The sequence below is a fragment of the Anomalospiza imberbis genome, chromosome 30 (assembly GCF_031753505.1).
Source record: "Anomalospiza imberbis isolate Cuckoo-Finch-1a 21T00152 chromosome 30, ASM3175350v1, whole genome shotgun sequence".
NCBI classification, from domain to species: Eukaryota; Metazoa; Chordata; class Aves; order Passeriformes; family Viduidae; genus Anomalospiza; species Anomalospiza imberbis.
The window spans coordinates 772,639-794,408 of NC_089710.1; the positions used below are offsets into that span (position 1 = coordinate 772,639).

The following is a 21,770-nucleotide window of genomic DNA, read 5'->3' on the forward strand; positions in this document are numbered from 1 at the left end:
TCCCACTGAGGAGTTAAAGGCTGATCCCTCCATGACTTGATCATTACTTGATCAAATCCTCAGAATTAATATTATGGATTCTGAAATCCAGGGTGGTAGTTTGAGGAATTGCCCCTTTATGTCTTAGCCCTTCTAAGGTTTCTGCTATAGACATAACGTATTTCTTGGCATTGGCTTCCCCTTCCTCATAGATGGCAACCCTCTGGGGTGAGGTCAAAAAGGGTAACACAAATATCATTTCATAGGGTGAGCCCCCCACATCTGACTGGGGTTGGGTTCTAATTCTTAATAAGGCTAAAGGGAGACATTTTATGTATGACATCTGGGTTTCCGTTATCACATTACCTAGAGCTCTTTCAAGAGTTTGATTCATCCTCTCAATGTGACCAGAACTCTGTGGATGCCATGGAGTGTGTAATTCCCATTTACTCCCAGGGTTTGAACAACTTTTTGCAGTATTTTAGAGGCGAAATGAGTTCCTAGGTCTGAATCAATCCTGTTCACCATCCCATATCAGGGAATGATTGATTCTAGAAGTGTTTTACTCACAACATTGGCATTGGCTTTAACCGTGGGTGCCGCCTCTACTCAATGAGTCAGGTTACCTACTATCACTAGTAAAAACTTCCACCGTTGTACCTGGGGAAGCTTGGTAAAGTCTACTTGGATGTTTTGAAAGGGCTGTAAGGCTAGTTCTCGCTCTCCCCTGCTGTTTTCCTCATGACCTTCTCATTTACTTGTTGGCATATCACACACCTTTCAATTACCTGCTTAGCTATCCCAAAAATTCCTATGCAGGCCCAGTCCCTTAGAAATTGATCACTTAGCACTTGTGTAGCCCAAAGTGTTGTTCCATGTTTGCCTTCTAGCATTTTCCTGGCAAGGGGTTTATTCAACATTTGCCTCCCATCTGCTAATCTCCACTTCCCTTTGTTATCTTTCTTGGCTCCTGTTTTGAGGAATTCTTTCCCTTCTGTCTCACTGAATACAGGGACTTCTTCCATTTCTCTCATAGGGGTTAATGCTATCATTAGTTTTTCTGTCCCTGATTCAGCTGCATTCTTAGCATCTAAATCTGCTAAATGGTTCCCTCGTGCTTCTTGAGTCACCCCTTTTTTATGTCCTTTAACATATACTGCTGCCTCTTCTTCTGGTAATTGTAAAGTTTCTAACACTTCTAAAATAAGTTTTTAGTTCCTTTCCCCTTGAATTTAATAGCCCACTGTCTTCCCAAATTTTTCCAAAGGAATGCACTACTCCAAAGCATATTTTGAGTCTGTATATATTGTTCCTCTTTTCTGTGTGAGTATTTCCAGAGCTCACTTTAGGGCATACAACTCACATGCTTGGGCTGACCAGCTGGAAGGTAACTTTCCTTTTTCTAGGGCCACTAACTCTTCATCTACTATAGCCTACCCCAATACCCTGTGCCCTGGATTACCCGTGAAAATACATCAATGTACAATCGTTTTCCACCTTGGAGTGGTTGATCTGTTAGGTCCTCTCTTACTTTAGTTTGATAGTTTATAACTTCTAGGCAACTGTATATTAATTCCTCACCAGGTTTTCCATCTAAAACTGGGCAGGGCTGAGTTGGTTACTCACGACTAGCTCTAAACCATTATCTATTAAGATGGCTTCATATTTTAGTACTGGGGAATCAGTGAGCCATTTCTCAGCCTTTTAGCTGAGGACACTCCTTACTGAGTGTGGGGTATATATTTTCAATTTCCCCCCTCAAGGTTAATTTTTTGCTTTCTTCTATGAGTAGGGCGCTTGCTGCCACTGCCTGAATGCAGGTTGGCCACCCCCAGCTGACAGGGTCTTGCAGTTTTGATAAATAGGCCACTGGTTTCCTGGATCCTCCCCGGTCCTGGGCTAACCCTCCATGTGCTGCCCCTTTTTCTATACCCACAAACAGATAGAAGGGTTTGTCTAAGGCAGGAAGACTCAGTGCTGCTGCACTGACTAATTTTGGCTTTAAAGCTTCAAAATTTGCTTGTCATCTTCTTCCCACCTAATCTCTTCTTCTACTAACTTTTCAAACAAGAACCTGATGGCCTGCATGTCTCCTTCAATCCATAGCCTATGATATCCCAACAGGCCTAAAAACCTTCTGACTTCTCTCTTATTTTTTGGTTGTGGGAGTGAGGCTATCCCTGCAATTCTCTCAGGGTTCAGCCGCCAGCTCCCTTGAAAAATCACATGTCCTAAGCATTTTACTTCCCTCCCTACAAATTGGAGTTTCCCTTTTGATACTCAAAGTCCTTGGTCAACCCAAAATTTTAACAGTTCTCAAACTTTGTTTTCTTCCTGTCCTGAGAGAAGCAAATCATCTCCATACTGGATGAGCTTTATCTCAGGTTTGATGGAGAAGAGTTTTAGTACTTCTCCCAAGGCTTGACCAAATAGGTTTGGGGATTTGGAAAACCCTTGTGGTAACCTGGTCCACCAAAGCTGTTGCTTTCTCCCTGAATCGGGGTCCTCCCATTCAAAGGCAAATATATCCCTACTTTCTCCTGCCAGTGGACATGCCCAAAAAGCACCTTTTAGGTCTATCACACTAAGCCACTGGTGTGCTGGGGGGATATTACTCAGTAGTGTACAGGGCTTAGGCACTACTGGGTACTGATTCACTGTTCTTTGGTTTGCTCCTCTTAAATCTTGGACAAGCCTGTAAGTCCCATCTGACTTCTTTACTGGTAATATGGGTGTATTTTGGGGGACATACATGGCTCTAAGGTCCCCTCCTCAAGTAGGTCCTGGATCCCTGGCTGCAGTCCTTGTCTCCCTTCCAGGGAGAGTGGGTATTGTCATACCTGAACTGGATGGTTCTCATCAACTATTTTTATTACTATAGGTTTCATGTTCAATTTACCTCGATTTTTCAGTTTTGTCCACACCACATCATGAATTTTGTCCTCATTCTCTTCCGTTAATTTGAATAGCTTAACCACCATTTTTCCTTCCTCTGGGAGTACTCCAATGTCTAACTGCACCTGTAAATCCCACCCTAATAGATTGCACCCTGCTTCTGGAACTAATAGGCCATCCCCTGTTGAGGATTTTTTGCAGGACAATGGACACATTCAGCAGATGCACAATCCAGCCTTCTGGTAACAAAGGAACCAGTTCAAGAAACAGGGTCAGTGAATCCTTGATGACAGGAAAAGAAGAAGAAGTCAGAGGAGTCAGCAAAGTTGTCAGCAAAATAAAAAAGAGAACTCAGGGTGGGCCAGACAACCAAAGCAAGACACGTCAAGAATCGAGTGAGCCAATCGGCATTTAATTTCAGACACATAAACAGCTAGGATTAACCAATCATGTATTAGCTAGAGACTCGTGCACAGCAGAACTTATTATAAATACAGGCCTCTGTACAATAAAATTGGTTTCACTTGATCATATTGATCATGGCGAGATGTCCCATTTGTGATTCTCTGCACTGCAATTCCTATCTCAGACCCCAGGTCTAATGATGTATGGCGATGCATAGCATCCCTTAGACACTCTAGAAACTCAGATGGAGTCTTGGAAGGCCCCTGCTTAATAGAATACAGGACAGACCAATTTTTGGTCTTTGGGATAGCTCTCTCCACACGCAGTGCTAGCCAATCTTGATAATCTGCTAATTTCTGTAACTCTGCCAATATATTTGGATCCCATTTAGGGTCCCTTGGAGAGGGAAAAATTCTCTTACATCCAATCACTGGCTTTTACAGTTATCGTCTGCCAAAGCCCCTTCTCAGGATCAGCTGCTTTTCTGTTTCAGTGAAAGTATCCAGTAATAACTGGGTGTCTCTCCAATCTGGGTTGTGTTGTTTGATAACATATCGTAAATGCTTCGCAATAAGTATCAGGTTGCTGTGGTAATTTTAACAATCCTTTCCCATACCTCTAGATCAGGGGTGGAGAATGGTACTTTAACCATCAGTCTCCCTCCTTCCGGTCCCACTGCCTCTCGCAGAGCGGCCTGTAACACTGCTTGTCTCCTGGTTCTGGACAAAACCGGACTGCCAGGAGGGGAGTGGGTTTGAGCGGATGTCCCTTCCAAGCCTAAGTCCTATTTTTTTGGAAAGTCCACCTCATCCTCATCCTCATCCTCATCCTCATCCTCATCCTCATCCTCATCCTCCCGTCTCCTAGGAGGCACTTTCAGCAAATGTATTGTATCTCTTTCTTGAGCTGCAGCACGGTAGACCTTATCTGATTTGGTACATGGCTATCCTATGCTGCATGCTGAGCAACATTGCTTAATTTGCCCTCTATTTCCTTTGTTTTCCTTCTCAAGGGCTAACGCCAGTGGGTCTGAGGGAGTGCTGAGCCCACAGTCCCTCTCCCATTCCAGATGATTTCGTAAGGCGAGAAACATACCAGCAGAAGAGACCTCATCCTACTTCCTTCCTGTCTTAAAAACAGCATTAACTGCAACAAGGTATTACAATCTAAAGTTCTGTCAGCTGGCCACTTGGTTCAGTCTTCCAGCCTGTATAATGGCCACTCCGCATGCAGCATTGGATTAAATCTTTCTTGTTCTCCAATCCCACCTTACTGGTGACTTCTTTCCAGTGGGTTCAGATACATCCCAAAGGGCTAGCTCGGGGAACTTCTTTGCTCTGGTGAGTTCCCATTATCTCCTTCTCCTTCTCACTTCCACCCAAAACTCTCTTCACAAAGCCTCACAGTCCTTTCCCAATTCTCCTCCCACATGCAATCCCAGGTTACAGGTACCAGATGTGATTTTCCACACACAAGCTTTAAAATCTGAGGTTCAAAATCAGCTTGATTAGGAAACCTCTGTCCACACTCAGAGCATGTGCCCCGCCGCCTGCTGAACAGCGGTACCAACGCCTCTCACAAACCCCGCATTGCAATAGTGCCCATGGAGGGTGCCAGTCTCTCAAGGTGCCCAAGGCTCCCAAGAACTGCCCGCAAAGGCAGGCTATTCCACTTACTCCTTCGTGAATTTCTAAATTCTCCACAGCAGGCTGCTTCCCATCTAGAGAAACTACATTACCAGCTTGTCGCTGTTGAGGCGGTTGCAATACAAAGTAGAGGCATTAAGCAGTGTTAGATGGCAACTCTTTATTATCAAAGATGGTTGACTTTTTATACACTTCTAATTGTTTATACTTCTTCTACTTTAACTATTGACTACAGTAAATTAACATAACACTATGACTGAAAAGTAACAGTGACTTTAATTGACTTTTAAAAAATGCTTTGTTTAGTTACAAAGTTTCCTCTTTATCTTTCTTCAATTCCTCTCTTCTCTTAGTCTCCTTAATAACAACCTTAAAAAAACTCCTTATCAACTTCTTACTTCTCAACTTCTTTGCACTCCTTTAGCTAACACACCCACTGTTAGCCCCTTCCACACCAGCTGAGGTCCAGTAAAGCTCCTCTAAATAAACCCGTTCATCCCCCTTATCTATCCAGTGATTTACTCGCAAACACCCAGGGGTCAAGCCCGAACCACTGAGACAGTGGAATCCTCTCAGTTCGTCGAGCCATGGCCCTGGCTGTATAAGGTGTGCTACGTGGACACGAGACAGCCGGTCCTGTCCCGCTGGGTCCCAGCAGTGCCTCACAGCACTCCGGAACCCATGTCAGGATGCTGGCCAAGAGAGGTCCTGGAAGCTGAGGCAGCTGATTTTAAGCTTGTGCAGGTGCCTACAGGCCAAGGCCAACGGTGTTCCCTCAGGATACAGCAGTCCTGAGGGGTCTCCCTCATTCAAAGAAATCGGCAGACAAATGCATTGTCAGCCAAAAGCCCTTTTATTAACCTGGCAGGAGGGCAGGCGTCTGCACCCCACTAGAGTGCTTCTCTGCCACATATAAATTTCAGTGGGTTGATGTAGGAGTTGTATCAAAATCACCATCCATCTTTACACTGCTGAGGTGATTCCATAGGCAGGCGGTTAGAAATACATTGTGTCAGATTCCCATACTTGAAGCTGATTTCCAGGCCCTGGCCAGGAGCGGTCTCGATGCCCCAAAGCAGCACAAAGTCTTCCTCAGGGCTTCCCTGCACAGGGCTGATTCCACACTTGCCCTTAGTTCTTCTGGTAGACTGTGTCTAAAGCTTTTTGTCAGGTCACTCTCATGTCAAGTTAGGCCTGCCAGGTTTTTGTTATGCTAACTGGTGCTAAGTACTTAGGTATGTCTGTGCTAATTACTTGTTTACTCATGTGAATTGCTTGTGCTTACTTATGTCAAACCAAGGCCTTGTTCCATCCCCAAAGGTGCCTGAGGCCACCCGCTCCTTGTGGCACCAGTTGCTTTCCTGTGGAATGTTCTACCTCCCCAAGGGTAAATGGAGCGCTGCAGAAAGAGCTTGCCAGGCTGCTCTCCATCCTTTCCCAGCACTCCTGGTGAAGTGGAGAAGTCCGAGCTGAGCGCAAAGGTGCAAATGGAACAGCCGTGCACAGGAAGGCTCGGTGGGAAGGATGATCCAGGATCCATAGGCCTGGCAGCCTGAGCGTGCTCCAGGGAAAGGCCTTGGAGCAGATCCTCCTGAGTGCCATCCCACGGCACCTGCAGGGAACCAGGGCGTCTGCTGGAGGGTGGGAAAGCTCTGCGGAGGGACGGGGACAGCTGGGGCTCCTGGCGGGGTGTTGAGGGCTTCTGTGCGGGAGTTTGGGGGGCTTGGTGCTGGTGGGGTGTTGGAGAAGGAGTTGTCTGGAAGGTGAGAGGTCTAGGCTGGAATTTGAGTCAGTTTGAAGGCAGCATCTGTGCTTTGGCACAGCTTTGGTTAGGGAGGCCAGAAGGAATATCTGTGACTTTTCCTCTTCATGGTCCTGATTCTCCTGCAGGGAACAAGAGGGGAGAGCTGTACTTTACTAGCCACTCAGATATCTGTACCTGGGGCAGGATTAGCCCTTTTGCCATCTACTCAATTCTTTGAGCTACTTTTCTACCACTGAGTGGACTTTCATTTCTTGAGAGCTTTTATTTCTTTAGAGAATAAGGATATTATCATCCCTACAGAGAAAACCAAAGAATGGCCCTTGTTTTTTCCCTTTTTTGGTGTAGTGTTATGTTCTGTAAAGTGACCCTCAGTGGATGAGGTTAAGGCAAATGAGTTGCTGCTTTGTGATGGGAAGCAAAATTCCAACTCTTCACCTCCCAGGGCCATCCCAATTAATTTGGGAAGTTTGCAACTTTTTGGAACTACTTGAGTTGAGCAATGGGAAGTAAAGCTGTCGTGAATTGAGGATTCTTACTTGCGAGACTCTTCTGTGCCTTGACCGCTAAGGTGTTTTTGTGCTGAAGGCAATAACGGCAATGAGAAAATAATTTCAGCATGGAGTAAGAGCTTCTGACAGAGACCAAGTGTTGCCAGCATTGCTCCAGGTGCTCCTGCCAACAGCCCCTGCAGGCAGGAGCGCAGCCCCCAATGCACGTGGGCTTTGGCTCCCTCTGGCACAGAAGCCCCCCACGGGCACAGGTCTCTGGGGCAGGAGACGGGCACCGGTGCTGCCAGGGCTCGGGGGGTGGCAGGTCTGCTTGGGCAGGGACCCTGCCACACCTGCGGATGTCAGCGCTCCCCGGGCCCCAGGGGTCAGAGCAGCATTCGTGCCCTGGCCCACACGTTCCTTGTCTGTGTCACACCCACGGGTTTAGGATGGCCACCAGCCGGGACGTGTCCCAAGGAGGCCGTGCCAGCTTCTGTGGAAGGCCCCGTGCCCTTCCCAGCGCGGCTGCGTCGGCAGCCCTGGGGGCTCCTTCTGCTGCCCTGAGCCCGCAGAGCAGGGCAGCGTTTGCTGATGGTTTGAGCCGTTCCTAAAGATCCTGTCGGGCTGTCTTAGACACTTGGGGTGAGGGATTCCTTCCAACCTGAGCCACTTTGGGTGGGCTGCGGGCGGCCCCAGGGCAGGGGGCAGTGTGTGCAGGGGCCCTTTGTGACACGGTGCAGCACGGTCACCGTGGCATGGAACGGGACAGCGTGTCCAAGGGCCCTTTGTGACACGGGGTGACATAGGAGCTGGCGGTGACAAGACCACGCCACAGTGCTCGGAGCACGCGACGGGACAGGACGGGACAGAGCGGTGCCGTGAGGAGCCCCCGCACAGCGCACTCGTTCGTGTCTGACCCAGAGCTTTTCCGAGGCGTTACTCCTGAAGGTGACCTCAAGGCCAGACCACAGGACTTGGTGACCTGTGGCCTTCCCGAAGCTCCTCTTCTGCAGGTGTCCTCGAGGGCAGACCATGGGACTTGGTGCCCCAGAGGCATCTCCCATCCCGGCCACCGGTGCCCTCGAGGCCAGACCACAATCCTTGACAGGAGTCTCCTGTCCTTGTGGCAGGAGCCCTCAAGACCAGAGTGCAGGACTTGCTGTCCTGTAGCCTTCCTGAGGCTTCTCTCTTGAAGGTGCCTTCCAGGCACGACTGCAGGCCTTGCTGACTCGGAGCTTTTCCGAGGCATCTCTCCTGCAAGTAGCCACAAATCCAGTCACTGACATGGAGCAGAGACCCCCGAGAGTGCCCCAGCTGTCCTGGGTGCAGGAAGAGGAAGAAGGCGCTGGAGCTGGCCCTGCACAGGAGACCTGTGCTGCCCTGCTGGATATGCTCGTAGAGGAGGGGTTTTGCAATCCAAAGCAAGTAAGCAGCCTGTGGCCAGGGTTTGATCCTCCCAGGAATTGCTTGGCCTCCCAAGCCATGCCTACTGGTCACTGGAAGCCTTTGTGGCCATGGCAGTGTGGTGGGAAGGAAAGCACTTCTCTGGGGAAGCTGGGGACATTCCTCCCTCTGGCAGCTTTCCAAGTCTCCCCTGCCTTCTCCAGGTGCCTGCCATGGTGAGGTACATCCACCAGTGGCTCATGGCCAGTCAGTTTGCTGAGGACAGGCTGAACAGGGACCTGCTGGATCTCACCAACGAACAGCCTGCTGATGTAGTAATGTGTCCTGGTTTGGGGCAAATTTGGGAGAAAACCTCCGGAAGGAGCCCCCAGAAAGCAAATCCCCCACGGGCCCTCCCCCACCTGGTTCAGGAAGAATTTCCTCAGAGAGTAGTGGAAACAACCTGTTTATTGAGCAGGCAAAGCACTCCCCAGCACAAAAAATGAGCAACACCAGATGACAAAAAGTCTTTCTACGCTCTGAAGAGGTGACAAATTCAGGAAGTCTCTCCTGGGAGTGGTTGCCCAGTTATCGGTCTCCGGCACTGGGGATGGCTGCTGCAGGTCACAAAATGCTGGCTCTCGGTGTGTCTTGGTGTTTCCCAGGTCCCAGTCCTGAGCAGGTTCAAATGGTATTCAGGAAAGGGAAAGAAAAAAAACAGTCCAGGGAAAAAATTGGATTGCCTAGCTAAACTAACTAATAAGCAAAAGCAAGGGCAAAAGCAAAAACCAGGAGCAAGAGCAAAGTGAAAGCAAGCAAGCCAGCAAGCAAGCAAGAAAGCCAGCAATCCCTAGCCTCTCCTAGACACAGACTTTGGGGAGAGGTGAGCTGGCTGATAACAAGACAAAACAAACCTTCACTTTTTGGAGCCAGTCCTGAAGGCACAGAACATAACATCAAGCATAAACCGAACACACGATTGGGGATGCAAGCACCATAATGTCACCCTAGGACATTTCACTCCTTATCTCCATATCATCAACATACTACCAAACATCATGTAAAACCTTCATCAAGTAAAAACTTCCATCTTTCACTTACTCACATTTCCTTCCATCTCACTTGCTCAAACCTTTGACACACATTTCCTTCTATCTCACTTGCACAAAACTTCGACACTTAACACATTTCCTTCTGTCTCATGTTGGTGTGGTTTAATGTAAAGACAGGGACAGTAACATCCAACAAACAGTGATATTTGCATATGAGTCTCACCCCACAATGAGTTCTCCCTGAGGTACACATCGTGTTTTTCCATATTTCTGCATTATTCACCATGTACAACCTGGTCCCTGAGAAAAGACAATCCCACAAATGGTTTGTCTGTACTCGAGGTAGAATTGATCCACACTCTCTTCCCTAACAAACCTCTGATATGTGCCACTGGGACTTTATCTCCACCTGCTATATTCAGGGACTCAGACTGGGCAGGACCTGCTCCATTGGTGGAACCTCAGGTGTTAACTAACCAGGTGGCCTTTGCTAAATGCTGCTCCCAGTTTTTGAAAGATCCCCCACCCAATGCTTTCAGGGTGGTTTTTAACAGTCCATTGTACCTCTCCACTTTGCCTACAGCTGGTGCATGGTAGGGGATATGGTACACCCACTCAATGCCATGTTCCCTAGCCCAGGTGTTGATAAGGCTGTTCTTCAAATGAGTCCTGTTGTCTGACTCAATCCTATCAGGGGTACCATGCCTGCACAGGATTTACTTTTCAAGGCCAAGGATGGTGCTCTGGGCAGTGGCGTGAGGCACAGGGGAGGTCTCCAACCATCCCGTGGTGGCTTCTGCCATTGTGAGCACGTAGTGCTGGCCTTGGTGTGTCTGGGGCAGTGTGATGTAGTCAATCTGCCAGGCCTCCCCATACCTGTACTTGGACCACTGCCCACCATACCACAGGGGCTTCACCCACTTGACCTGCTTGATCTCTGCACACGTCTCACAGTCATGGATAACCTGAGAAACACTGTCCATGGTTAGAGCCACCCCTTGGTCTCATGCCCACTTAAAAGTGGCATCTCTGCCCTGATGGCCTGAGGCTTCATGGGCCCATTGAGCTAGGAACAACTCCCCCTTATGGTGCCAATCTAAATCTATCTTTGACACTTCTATCATTGCAGCCTGATCTACCTGCTCGTTGTTTCGGTGTTCCTCATTAGCCCAACTCTTGGGGACATGGGCATCTACATGACAGACTTTTACAGACACATTTTCTACCCAAGAGGCAATGTCTTTCCACTCATCAGTAGCCCAGACACGTTTTCCTCTATGCTGCCAGTTAGCCTTTTTCCACCTTTCCAGCCAGCCCCACAGAGCATTGGCTACCATCCAAGAATCCATATAAAGGTCGAGCTTTGGTCACTTCTCTCTTTCAGCAATGTCCAGGGCCAGCTGAATGGCCTTGACTTCAGCAAGTTGACTTGATCCACATTCTCCTTCGGTAGCTTGTGTTACGTGTCATGTGGGGCTCCATACGGCTGCTTTCCACTTCCAGTTCATCCCTATGATGCCACAGGAACTGTCAGTGAAAACAGAGTATTGAGTTTCCTCTGCTGGTAGTTGGTTGCATGGTGGAGCTCCTTTAGCCCTTGTCACTTGTTCCTGCTGCTCTTCGTCAGTGAGACCAAAGTTGTCACCAGCAGCCAGTTTGTAATTATCTCCAAAATCCCAGGGCAATTCAGGTTTCCAGTCTGGGTGTGCTGCATGATGAGAGTAATCCATTTGCTCCATGTGGCAGCAGTGTCGAGGAGGGTAGTGGGAACCTTTCCTTTAAACATCCACCCCAGTGCCGTCAGTCAGGGTGCCAGGAGGAGTTGTGCTTCTGTGGCAATCACCTCGGAGGTAGCTTGAACTCCTTCATAGGCAGCCAAGATTTCCTTCTCTGTGGGAGTGCATTTGGCTTCAGACCCTCTGTAATTTCAGCTGCAGAATCCCAGTGGTCGGCCTCGAGTCTCCCCAGGCACCTTCTGCCAAAGGCTCCAGGACAAGCCATTGTTCCCAGCTGCAGAGTAGAGCATGTTCTTCATCTCTGGTCCCGTCCTGACTGGGCCAAGGGCTACTGCCTGAGCAATCTCCTGCTTGATCGGGGCGAAAGCTTGTTGGTGTTCAGGGCCCCAGAGGAATTATCGTTCTTCTTGCAGGCAACCAGGTAGGGAGGGTTCACAATCTGGCTGTACTCGAGAATGTGCATTCTCCAAAAACCTATGGTGCCTAGGAAAGCTTGTGTTTCCTTCTTGCTGGTGGGTGGAGACACCGTGTTGATCTTATTGGTGACCTCAGTGGGAATCTGACACAATCCGTCTTGCAACTTTACCCCCAGGAACTGGATCTCTCGGGCAAGTCCCTTGACTTTGCTCTTCTTGATGGCAAAGCCAGCTTCCAGCAGTAACTGGATGATCCTCTCTCCTTTCTCAAATACTTCCATAGCTGTGTTCCCCCACACAATGATGCCATTGAGGTACTGCAGGTGTTCTGGAGCCTCACCTTTTTCCAGTGCAGCCTGGATCAGTCCAGGGCAGATGGTGGGGCTGTGCTTCCACCCCTGGGGCAGTCGGTTCCAGGTGTACTGCACGCCCCTCCAGGTGAAAGCAAACTGAGGCCTGCATTCTGCTGCCAGAGAAGTGGAGAAAAACGCGTTGGGAATGTCAACAGTGGCGTACCGCTTTGCTGCCTTGGACTCCAGCTCGTACTGGAGTTCCAGCATGTCCGGCACAGCAGCGTTCAGCGGTGGAGTCACTTCATTCAAGGCACGATAGTCCACAGTCAATCTCCATTGAGACTTGTGCACAGGCCAGATGGGACTGTTGAAGGGTGAGTGGGTTTTGCTGACCATCCCTTGGCTCTCCACCTAACCAATCATTCTGTGGATGGGGATCACAGCACCTCGATTCGTCCGATACTGCCGGCGATGCACGGTCAAGGTGGCAATTGGCACTCGCTGCTCTTCCACCCTCAGGAGTCCTCCTGCAGATGGATGCTCTGACAGTCCAGGCAAGGTGTTCAATTGCCGAATGTCCTCTGCCTCTACAGCAGCTGTGCCAAAAGCCCACCTGAGTCCCTTTGGTTCTTTGTAAATGCCGTTCTGGAGGAAGTCTATGCCCAGAATACCCAGGGCCTCTGGGCCGGTCACAATAGGATGTTTCTGCCACTCCTTCCCAGTCAGGCTCACCTCGGCTCCCAACAGGGCCAATTGCTGTGATCCCCCCGTCACCCCAGCAATGGAAACAGGTTCTGCCCCCACATGTCCCGATGGTATCAGGGGACACTGCGCTCCAGTATCAACTAAGGTGTCGCATTTTTGTGGCTCTGATGTGCCAGGCCATCGGATCTACACTGACCAAAGATCCGGTTTTCCCGTGCCTCTCCTTGGCTCGAGGCAGGGCCCCTCTAGCTCTGGTTATCCTTTCTTCCCTGAGCATTCATACTAGAGGCTCCTTCAAGGGGATCTGACAGATCATACCCGGCAGCTCGGTCACCGGAGGCTGAGTCTACCTTCACCTTACTGTAATCCTCTCAGTTAGTGTTTCCCTCCTTGAGTTGACACGCCCATGCTGCCAGGACAGAAGTGAGTTGATGTACTTCAGACCTGATTAGCATAAAAAATTTGATAATCAGAATGCCTTGGCAAGAACAAACAGAGCTTTGAAGACTGCAAGAAGACTGAATCAAGAAAGAAGATTGAATCAACTTCTATTAGCTAGAGATGCTGCAAAATGGATGTTTGTTTGTGATGATTAACCCAATTATTGTAGAAAAAATTACTAGTCTTCCTAGAATTTGTATAAGCATATGTAGTCCATGTGAAAAACACGTTCACTCTCCTGTGAAAATGTAAAAAGTTTAATAAAGGACAATAGGAGACAAGGACCATGGAGCAAAGGTTATTTATGGCTGGGTGCATCTTGGCACTCAGCCAAGACCACCCTGTTACCTTCAGGGATCCCCCTTAAATACCTTTTCCCTTACACCAGCCTGTTGCATATTCATAGCCGCTTATGCATATCCATAAACGAGTTTACATTTTCCAGGAGCTATTTTACATGGCCCCTCTTTGGGTCTGCCTTTTCAGAGCATGCGTGTTCCTTGGCTGGGGTTTGGCTCCTTCTCTTTATCCCTTCCAGTTCGGGCCTTGGTCCGCACTGCCTTCAGACGGTGAGTGCTGATGGTTGGCAGATCTGTACAGGTGTCCTCATCCTGTGTTCATTGGATGTTATCCCATCCAAGCAGGCATTTTAACACAAGCATACTTCCATCAGCTATTGCACTACTGTGTCTAAGCCTAATTAACAACAAAATTTAAAACTATATATTTGGAACAAAGTTACTTTAACATCACATATATAAAATCCATTTTAATATTTGCAAAAACCCAATATTATAATATATATCTAGAACACTTCTCTCCTGCAAGTAAGGGCTGACACAGCTCGGCTTCTTCAGCCTGGGCAAGAGACTTAGACTTGACCCAACTGTGGCCTTCCAGTACCTGAGGGCAAGCTACAGGAAAGATGGACAGGGACTTTGTACAAGGGCAGGCAAGGACAGGACAAGAGAGAATGGATCCAGGTGGAAAGAGAGTCGGTTTAGGTAAGGAATTCAGAAAAAATTCTCTCCTGGAAAAGGTTGCCCAGAGCAGGTGTGGCTGTCCCGTCCCTGACAGTGTTCAGGGCCAGGCTGCATGGAGCTCTAGACAAGCCGGGCTAGTGCAAGGGGTCCCCAGCCACAGCAGGGGGGTTGCAGCCGTGTGATTTTTCAGATCCTTTCCAAACCAAACCATGCCACGACTCCATGATTCTGGGATACTTCCCCTACTCATCCTCTGGCAGAAAAAGGATCTTGGCCCCAAGTTCCACATTGCAGACCATGTCTTTTGGCAGCCTGCAACTGTCTCAACCGAGGATGAAAAGAGATGACATTACTGATACGATTTCCCTTTTCTACTCGAAAATTAAATGCTCCACTCCTGTCCACTCTCGCAAAAGTGTCGGAAGAGGCAATTCTTCCCCATGAAATGCTTCGTCTCAGCCAAAGAAGAAAGAAGCCACAAGCCAACACGCTTCTTTATTGCTACATTGTTTGATTTGGTTACTTCTCGAATAGGAATTACTTTGGGGTTTTATTTGTCAGTTTCTCTCTTTCGTTCCGCGGGGCGCGCGGCAGCTCCTCCGTTGGGTTCGCGGAGGCAACGGAAGAACGTTCGCGAGCTCCGGCGGTTCCGCAGCAGCAGCAGCAGCAGCAGCAGCAGCAGCAGCAGCAGCAGCAGCAGCAGCAGCAGCAGCAGCAGCAGCAGCAGCAGCACTTCTCTCGATCGGTTTTCCGCTCGACTTTCCACTCGCTCCCCATCCCCTTCTCCCTCTCACACTCACTCTATTCCCGTCCCGTCCCGTCCGTGTTCTGCCTCTCCCAGCCCGGCTCATGCCGCGTCCCGCAAGGCGCCGCTCGGCGGGGCCGCCCCGTGCCCGCCCCTGCCCGTCCCGCCGCGGAGCCGCCTCGGCCGGGCTCTCTCCGAACTTCTGTGGCACTTCTGGAAGTGCCTCTTGCTTTGGTGCTTGCGGAGCAGCGCGGTCTTTTGGCTCCGCCTGGCGCGGGCTCTGGGCTGGCCCCGGCTGGGGCCCCGGCCCCGAACCAAGCCCCTCCCGCGGTTCCGCCCGCAGCCGCCCCGCTGCCGCCCCGCGCCCGCCCCGGCCCCGACAGCGTCGCCAGCAGCTTCCCCGCTCCGAGCTCCGCCGCTGCTCGGCTCGGCCGCCGGCCCCGAGCCGCCGCAGCCCGGGGCGGCTCGGCAAGCAGCAGCGCGCCGGGCGGTCGGGTTCCCGGGGCAGAAGAGCGGGAGCGCGGTGCCGCCCGCACGGGCGGAGAAGCCTGCCCTGGAGCAGCTCTACCGTGAGGGCCCGCTGCTGGGGAGCGGCGGCTGCGGCAGCGTTTACTCCGGGACCCGGCTCGCCGACGGCGCCCCGGTAAGAGACGGGGCCGGAGCGGAGAGGGCGGCGGGCGGCGGGCGGCGGGCAGCGAGCTCAGCCCGGCGCTCGCCTTGGCTTGCAGGTGGCCATCAAGCGAGTGCGCCGCGATCGCATCTCGGAGTGGGCGCGGCTGGTGAGTGAGCGGGGCCAGCGGGAGAAGCCGGCGGGGCGTGCCGGGCGGGGCTGAGGCGAGGCCCGGCAGGGTGGCAGCCGGAACGCTGCGAGGGCAGCGAGCGGGGAGTGAGCGGGGGCCGCGCAGCGTCCCGGGCCGGGCAATGGCCAGCGGCGCTGGGGCCGGGCAGGGGGTGCCCAAGGCACGGCGCAGCATCGGCCCCGCTGAGGGCATCGCGGTCCCCCCGCAGCACAACGGCGCCCTTGTGCCCATGGAGCTGGCGCTGCTGTGGATGGTGTCGTGCCCTGGCTTCCCCGGCGTCGTGCGGCTCCTGGACTGGTTCGAGCTGCCCGACGGCTTTGCGCTGGTCATGGAGCGTCCGCAGCGCTGTCAGGACCTCTGGGACTTCCTGGCCGGGCGGGGGTTCCTGACGGAGCCCGTGGCGCGGGGGCTGTTCCGCCAGGTGCTGGAGGCCGTGCGGCACTGCACCAGCCGCGGCGTCCTGCACCGCGACATCAAGGCCGAGAACGTCCTCGTCGACCTGGCCACGGGCGAGGCCAAGCTCATCGACTTCGGCTGCGGCACGATCCTCCAGGACACGTTCTACACCCGGATGTCAGGTGAGCCCAAAGCCGGGGCCCAGCCGGGCAGCGGAGGTTCCCTCCTTTGCTGGCAGAGGGGGAAGAGGGAGGCAGGGAGAAAGGGCAGGAGGGGGAATCCTTCTTCAGCCGGCTGCAGCCAAGTTGCTTTTCGGCGGGGCAGGGGCTGGCTGTTGTGGAACGGGAGCTGGCTGGGAGGGAGGGAGGGACGGAGCAGCATGGGCCTGATGAGCTGTGCCCGTGTCCCATAGGAACGCCGGAGTACTGCCCACCGGAGTGGATCCTGTTTGGCTGCTACCATGGCCAGCCAGCCACCATCTGGTCCCTGGGCATCCTGCTCTATGACCTGGTCTGCGGGGACCTTCCTTTCCACACAAACAAGGACATCGTCCGGGGCCAGCTCTTCTTCCCGCCCCGGGTGTCTCAAGGTGGGCATGCGCCTTCAAGGCTCGGGAGGAAGAACGGGGTTGGGAGAGGGCAGCTGGCACAGAAGCGTCCCGCTCCAGCAGCTAGTGAGGAGGTTGATCTCCTGGGTTAGCTGGAGGAGGTGGCACGTGTGCCTCTGGGCTGCTCTCCTCCGGAAGGGAGGATCAATGGGAAGCTTTTGGCTGCAGCTCCAAGCACTCCTAGTGTGGCTTGGGCACCGTGGAATGTGGGAGAGCACGGACAGGAGCCTTGTCCCGCTGAGTGGCGGTTTGTGGTTTGTCTCTGCAGAGTGCCAACACCTCATCAGGTGGTGTTTATCCATGGAGCCCGCAGACAGGCCATCACTGGAAGACCTTTTTGAGCATTCTTGGCTGCAGGAGCCCTGCCTGGCCCAGGAGACAGCAGAGATCCATCCCTCTGCTCAGTAGGATCCAGGAGCCCAGCAAGTACCAGCTGCACGCGTCTCGTGGCACTCCAAGAAAACCCCGGAGCGTTTCCCTGCGGCCGCGGCCCGGAGGAGAGAGCACAGCCGAGGAGATGCTTCCGCTGGTCCCCGGCGAGTTGTGGAGGGAGCGGCTCAGTGCTCCCCGTCCCATTGGAGAAGGGGTGGCAGTGCGGTGAAGGTGCCACGGACTGGAACAGGGGAAACATCCCCCTGCAGCTCAGTGGCATCGAGATGAGCCCGCAAGCCGAGGCACAGCTGGCGTGTTCTTCTGGAGCACCACGTGGAGCTGGGAACCCCATCCTCGAGCTGGCCGCTGGCGGGGCAAAGCCGAGTGGCTTTGGCTGCGGCCCCTTCCTGGAGGACACGCTCTGCGCCCCGATGAAATCAAGATGAGTCCCCAGCCGGCGCAGGGGCGGGGGGATGCTCGTGCTTCCAGGCATGGCAGGGCTCGGGCTGGCCACGCGCCGCAGGTTCCCCGCTCGGCGGCACTGGGGAATATTAATTTTTCCCCCGGCCGCCAAGCTGCTTTTTGGTGGGACAGGGGACGGGTGTTGTGGAAGGGGAGCCGGCTCCTGGCCTTGCTGACAGCTTCTGCCAGCCAGCCTGGCATGGGCTGGGGCGGGGGCAGCCAGCCTGACAAAGCATCCATCCATGTGGATGGGGGCAGCAGAGGGGGACGGGTTCTGAAGCCGTGCCCCAGCTGATCTGCTTTGCAGGCCCTTGAGGAAGGGGTGCGTTTACGGGTGGGAAAGGTGGGGTTTTTTCCCACCCATGGACAGGTTTAATTCTCACATGGAGTGGTCAGACCCTCCTCAGGCCCGTGAAACGGTGACAGGCTTTGTAGCTTCTTCTTGTTTCCAGGTCTTGTTTAGTATTGATTTCATGAAATTGTTCTTTGTTTTCCCAGGAAGATTACACCTGGTGCCCAGACCGGACGGGGAAGTGCCTGCACCGTCCGTGGAGCACCTCCAGTGCCAGCGCTACCCCAGGGGCCATGGTCTGCGGGGACATCCCCTTCAAGAAGGACGAGGACCTCGTGCGGAATCGGCTCCTCTCCTGGCAGCAGGTCTCCAGAGGTGGGCACCCGGCTCCACAGCTGGGCTGGCAGAAGGGCTTCGGGCAGAGGGCAGCAGGCACACGGGCATCCCACCCTTGCAGCTGCTGAGGAGGCTGCTGTGCTGTGCTTAAGCAGAGGAGGTGGAACATGGCCTGCCACGCTGCCCTTCTCTCCAAACAGGGAATGGCTCGGGAGCTTTGGGCTCTGAGCACAGCCAGCAGCCTGGCCCAGGCCCAGGCCATGGTGGGACAGGGGGACAGGAGCCTTCTGTGACTGACCGTGGCTCTCTGGTTTCTCTCCGCAGGCTGCCAGCACCTCATGCCATGGAAACGGCTCCGCTCGGCCTGCCAGTCTGGGAGGGCTGGAGGGCGGTGGGTGCTCATTTGCTGTCAAAAATAAATTGGTTTTTTTTTTGTCATGTCACGATCACAGCATTTCTTTCATCCTTTTCCAAGGTTTTGGCCTCCCTTCCTCCAGGCTAATCTTTTTGTGTCCTTCCTCAGCCACTTGATGGCATTTGGCAGGGGGGTTAAGCAATGTGAAAAGTTCAACAATAGCTCCTGTTGCCAACTGCAGCAGCCCCTTCAAGAGCCCTGAGCTACCAGCGAGGTCCACGTCTGCCTTGCAAAAGGGAGTGGTTTGCAGCCATGGGGTTGTCACCCTGCTGAAAAAGCTGGGAGGAAATCACAAGTGGCAAAATGCCAATTTGGCTCAAGCCTCGCCCAGGTTCTTCATCTTTTCCCTCTGCTCAGTGATAGGCAGGCAGGGCTGGACTCCAGCGAGGTTCAAGCTCTTGGTGCTCCCTGGCATCAAGGGGATCAAGTCAACTCTTGTATGCAGTGACTGCAATAGAGCTCCTGAAGGAAAAAAGGGAATGTCGTGAGGTGGGGCCTCCTTCTTGTCCCCTTTGTCTGCCCAGGAGCCCCTTGGAAAGGGAAATGCCCACACGGGTTTATCTGACTCCTTCCCAGCCAGCCTTTCCCTCACTCCCGGGTCTCATTTGCTCTGCAGGCTTCACCAGCTCGCTCAGCTCGGAGGAGCTCTCAGAGGAGAAAACGCTGCCGGGCGTGGGGCTGTCTGATCCTGTTGCGGTGTGTCTCCTCCCTCCCAAAGGTAACCCTCTCCCCCCGCCCCAACCCCCATGAGCCCTGGCTGTGAGACAGGGGGTCCAGGGGGTCGAGTGATTGGCAGATTTGAAAGATACCCCCTGCCCCCTGTGGCTATTGGTAGACCTAAGTGCCCCTTCTCCCCTGGCACCCCTCCCCCTCGCCTTGTTGGTGGCTACCTGTCCCTGCCCCTCCCCTTGCCCCCGGGTTAAAAGGACAATCCAGCCACGTGGCCGGGCCTTCTGTTGGAGCTGCCACCAGGTCCACAACTCTGTAGCTGAAATAAAGACTCTGGATCAAGCTCTAGCAGAAGTGCCTCCTTTCTTCACCATCGCCTGAAGCCTCTCCACTGAGGAATATTGCTCGCAGCCTCTGAGTAACCCAAGGGTGTCACTGGGGAGGAAACATCCCAGCTGCCGCCATTGGACTCAGCAGCAAGGCAAGCCCGGGCAGGTCTCTGTCGGAATATTGGGAAACCCCAATAAACTCCTACATCAACCCACTGAAATTTATATGTGGCAGAGAAACACTTTAGTGGGGTGCAGACCCCTGCCCTCCTGCCAGGTCAATAAAAGGGCTTTTGGCTGACAATGCATTTGTCTGCCGATTTCTTTGAATGAGGGAGACCCCTCAGGACTGCTGTATACTGAGGGAACACCGTTGGCCTTGGCCTGTAGGCACCTGCACAAGCTTAAAATCAGCTGCCTCAGCTTCCAGGACCTCTCTTGGCCGGCATCCTGACGTGAAGAGATTAGGTGGGAAGAAGACGAGAAGCAAATTTTGAAGCTTTAAAGCAAACATTAGTCAGTGCAGCACCACTGAGTCTTCCTGCCTTAGACAAACCCTTCTATCTGTTTGTGGATATAGAAAAAGGGGCAGCACATGGAGGGTTAGCCCAGGACTGGGGAGGATCCAGGAAACCAGTGGCCTGTTTATCAAAACCGCAAGACCCTGTCAGCTGGGGGTGGCCAACCTGCATTCAGGCGGTGGCAGCGAGCGCCACACTCATAGAAGAAAGCAAAAAATTAACCTTTGGGGGAAAACTGAAAATATATACCCCACACTAAGCAAGGAGTATCCTCAGCTAAAAGGCTGAGAAATGGCTCACTGATTCCCAAGTACTAAAATAAGAAGCCATCTTAATAGATAATGGTTTAGAGCTAGTCGTGAGTAACCAACTCAACCCTGCCCAGTTTTAGATGGAAAACCAGGTGAGGAATTAATACATAATTGCCTAGAGGTTATAAACTATCAAACTAAAGTAAGAGAGGACCTAACAGATCAACCACTCCAAGGTGGAAAACGATTGTACATCGATGGATTTTCACGGATAATCCAGGGCACAGGGTATTGGGGTAGGCTATAGCAGATGAAGAGTTAGTGGCCCTAGAAAAAGGAAGGTCACCTTTCAACTGGTCAGCCCAAGCATGTGAGTTGTATGCCCTAAAGTGAGCTCTGGAAATATTCACACAGAAAAGAGAAACAATATATACAGACTCAAAATATGCTTTTGGAGTAGTGCATACCTTTAGAAAAATTTGGGAAGACAGTGGGCTATTAAATTCAAGGGGAAGGGAACTAAAAACTTATTTTAGAAGTGTTAGAAACATTACAATTACCAGAAGAAGTGGCAGCAGTATATGTTAAAGGACATAAAAAAGGGGTGACTCAAGAAGCACAACGGAACTATTTAGCAGATTTAGATGCTACAAATGCAGCCGAATCAGGGACAGAAAAACTAATGACAGCATTAACCCCCATGAGAGAAATGGAATAAGTCCCTGTATTCAGTGAGACAGAAGAGAAAGAATTCCTCAAAACAGGAGCCAAGAAAGATAACAAAGGGAAATGGAGATTAGCAGACGGGAGGCAAATGTTGAATATACCCCTTGCCAGGAAAATGCTCAAAGGCATACATGGAACAACACACTGGGGTACACAAGCGCTAAGTGATCAATTTCTAAGGGACTGGGCCTGCATAGGAATTTTTGGGATAGCTAAGCAGGTAATTGAAAGGTGTGTGATATGCCAACAAGTAAATGAGAAGGTCATGAGGAAAACACCAGGGGAGGGCGAGAACTAGCCTTACAGCCCTTTCAAAACATCCAAGTAGACTTTACCGAGCTTCCCCAGGTACAACGGTGGAAGTTTTTACTAGTGATAGTAGGTGACCTGACTCATTGGGTAGAGGCGGTACCCACAGTTAAAGTCAATGCCAACGTTGTGAGTAAAACACTTCTAGAATCAATCATTCCCTGATATGGGATGGTGAACAGGATTGATTCAGACCAAGGAACTCATTTCACCTCTAAAATATTGCAAAAAGTTGTTCAAACCCTGGGAGTAAATGGGGCTTACACACTCCATGGAATCCACAGAGTTCTGGTCACATTGAGAGGATGAATCAAACTCTTAAAAGAGCTCTAGTTAAGCTGATGACGGAAACC

General features: G+C 51.9%; 2 protein-coding genes across 7 annotated transcripts in view; both read left to right on the plus strand.

Moving 5' to 3' along the window:
- Positions 1-21,770, plus strand: part of LOC137463838 (zinc finger protein 420-like) — a 426,927-nt gene that overhangs the window by 238,953 nt on the left and 166,204 nt on the right. The gene's annotated exons all lie outside the window — the stretch shown is intronic.
- Positions 14,628-17,239, plus strand: LOC137463816 (serine/threonine-protein kinase pim-2-like). Its single transcript, XM_068175206.1, has 5 exons — positions 14,628-15,575; positions 15,661-15,711; positions 15,941-16,310; positions 16,541-16,717; positions 17,004-17,239. Exons 1-5 carry the CDS (start codon positions 14,628-14,630, stop codon positions 17,141-17,143), a joined length of 1,686 nt encoding a protein of 561 aa, XP_068031307.1. The 3' UTR covers positions 17,144-17,239.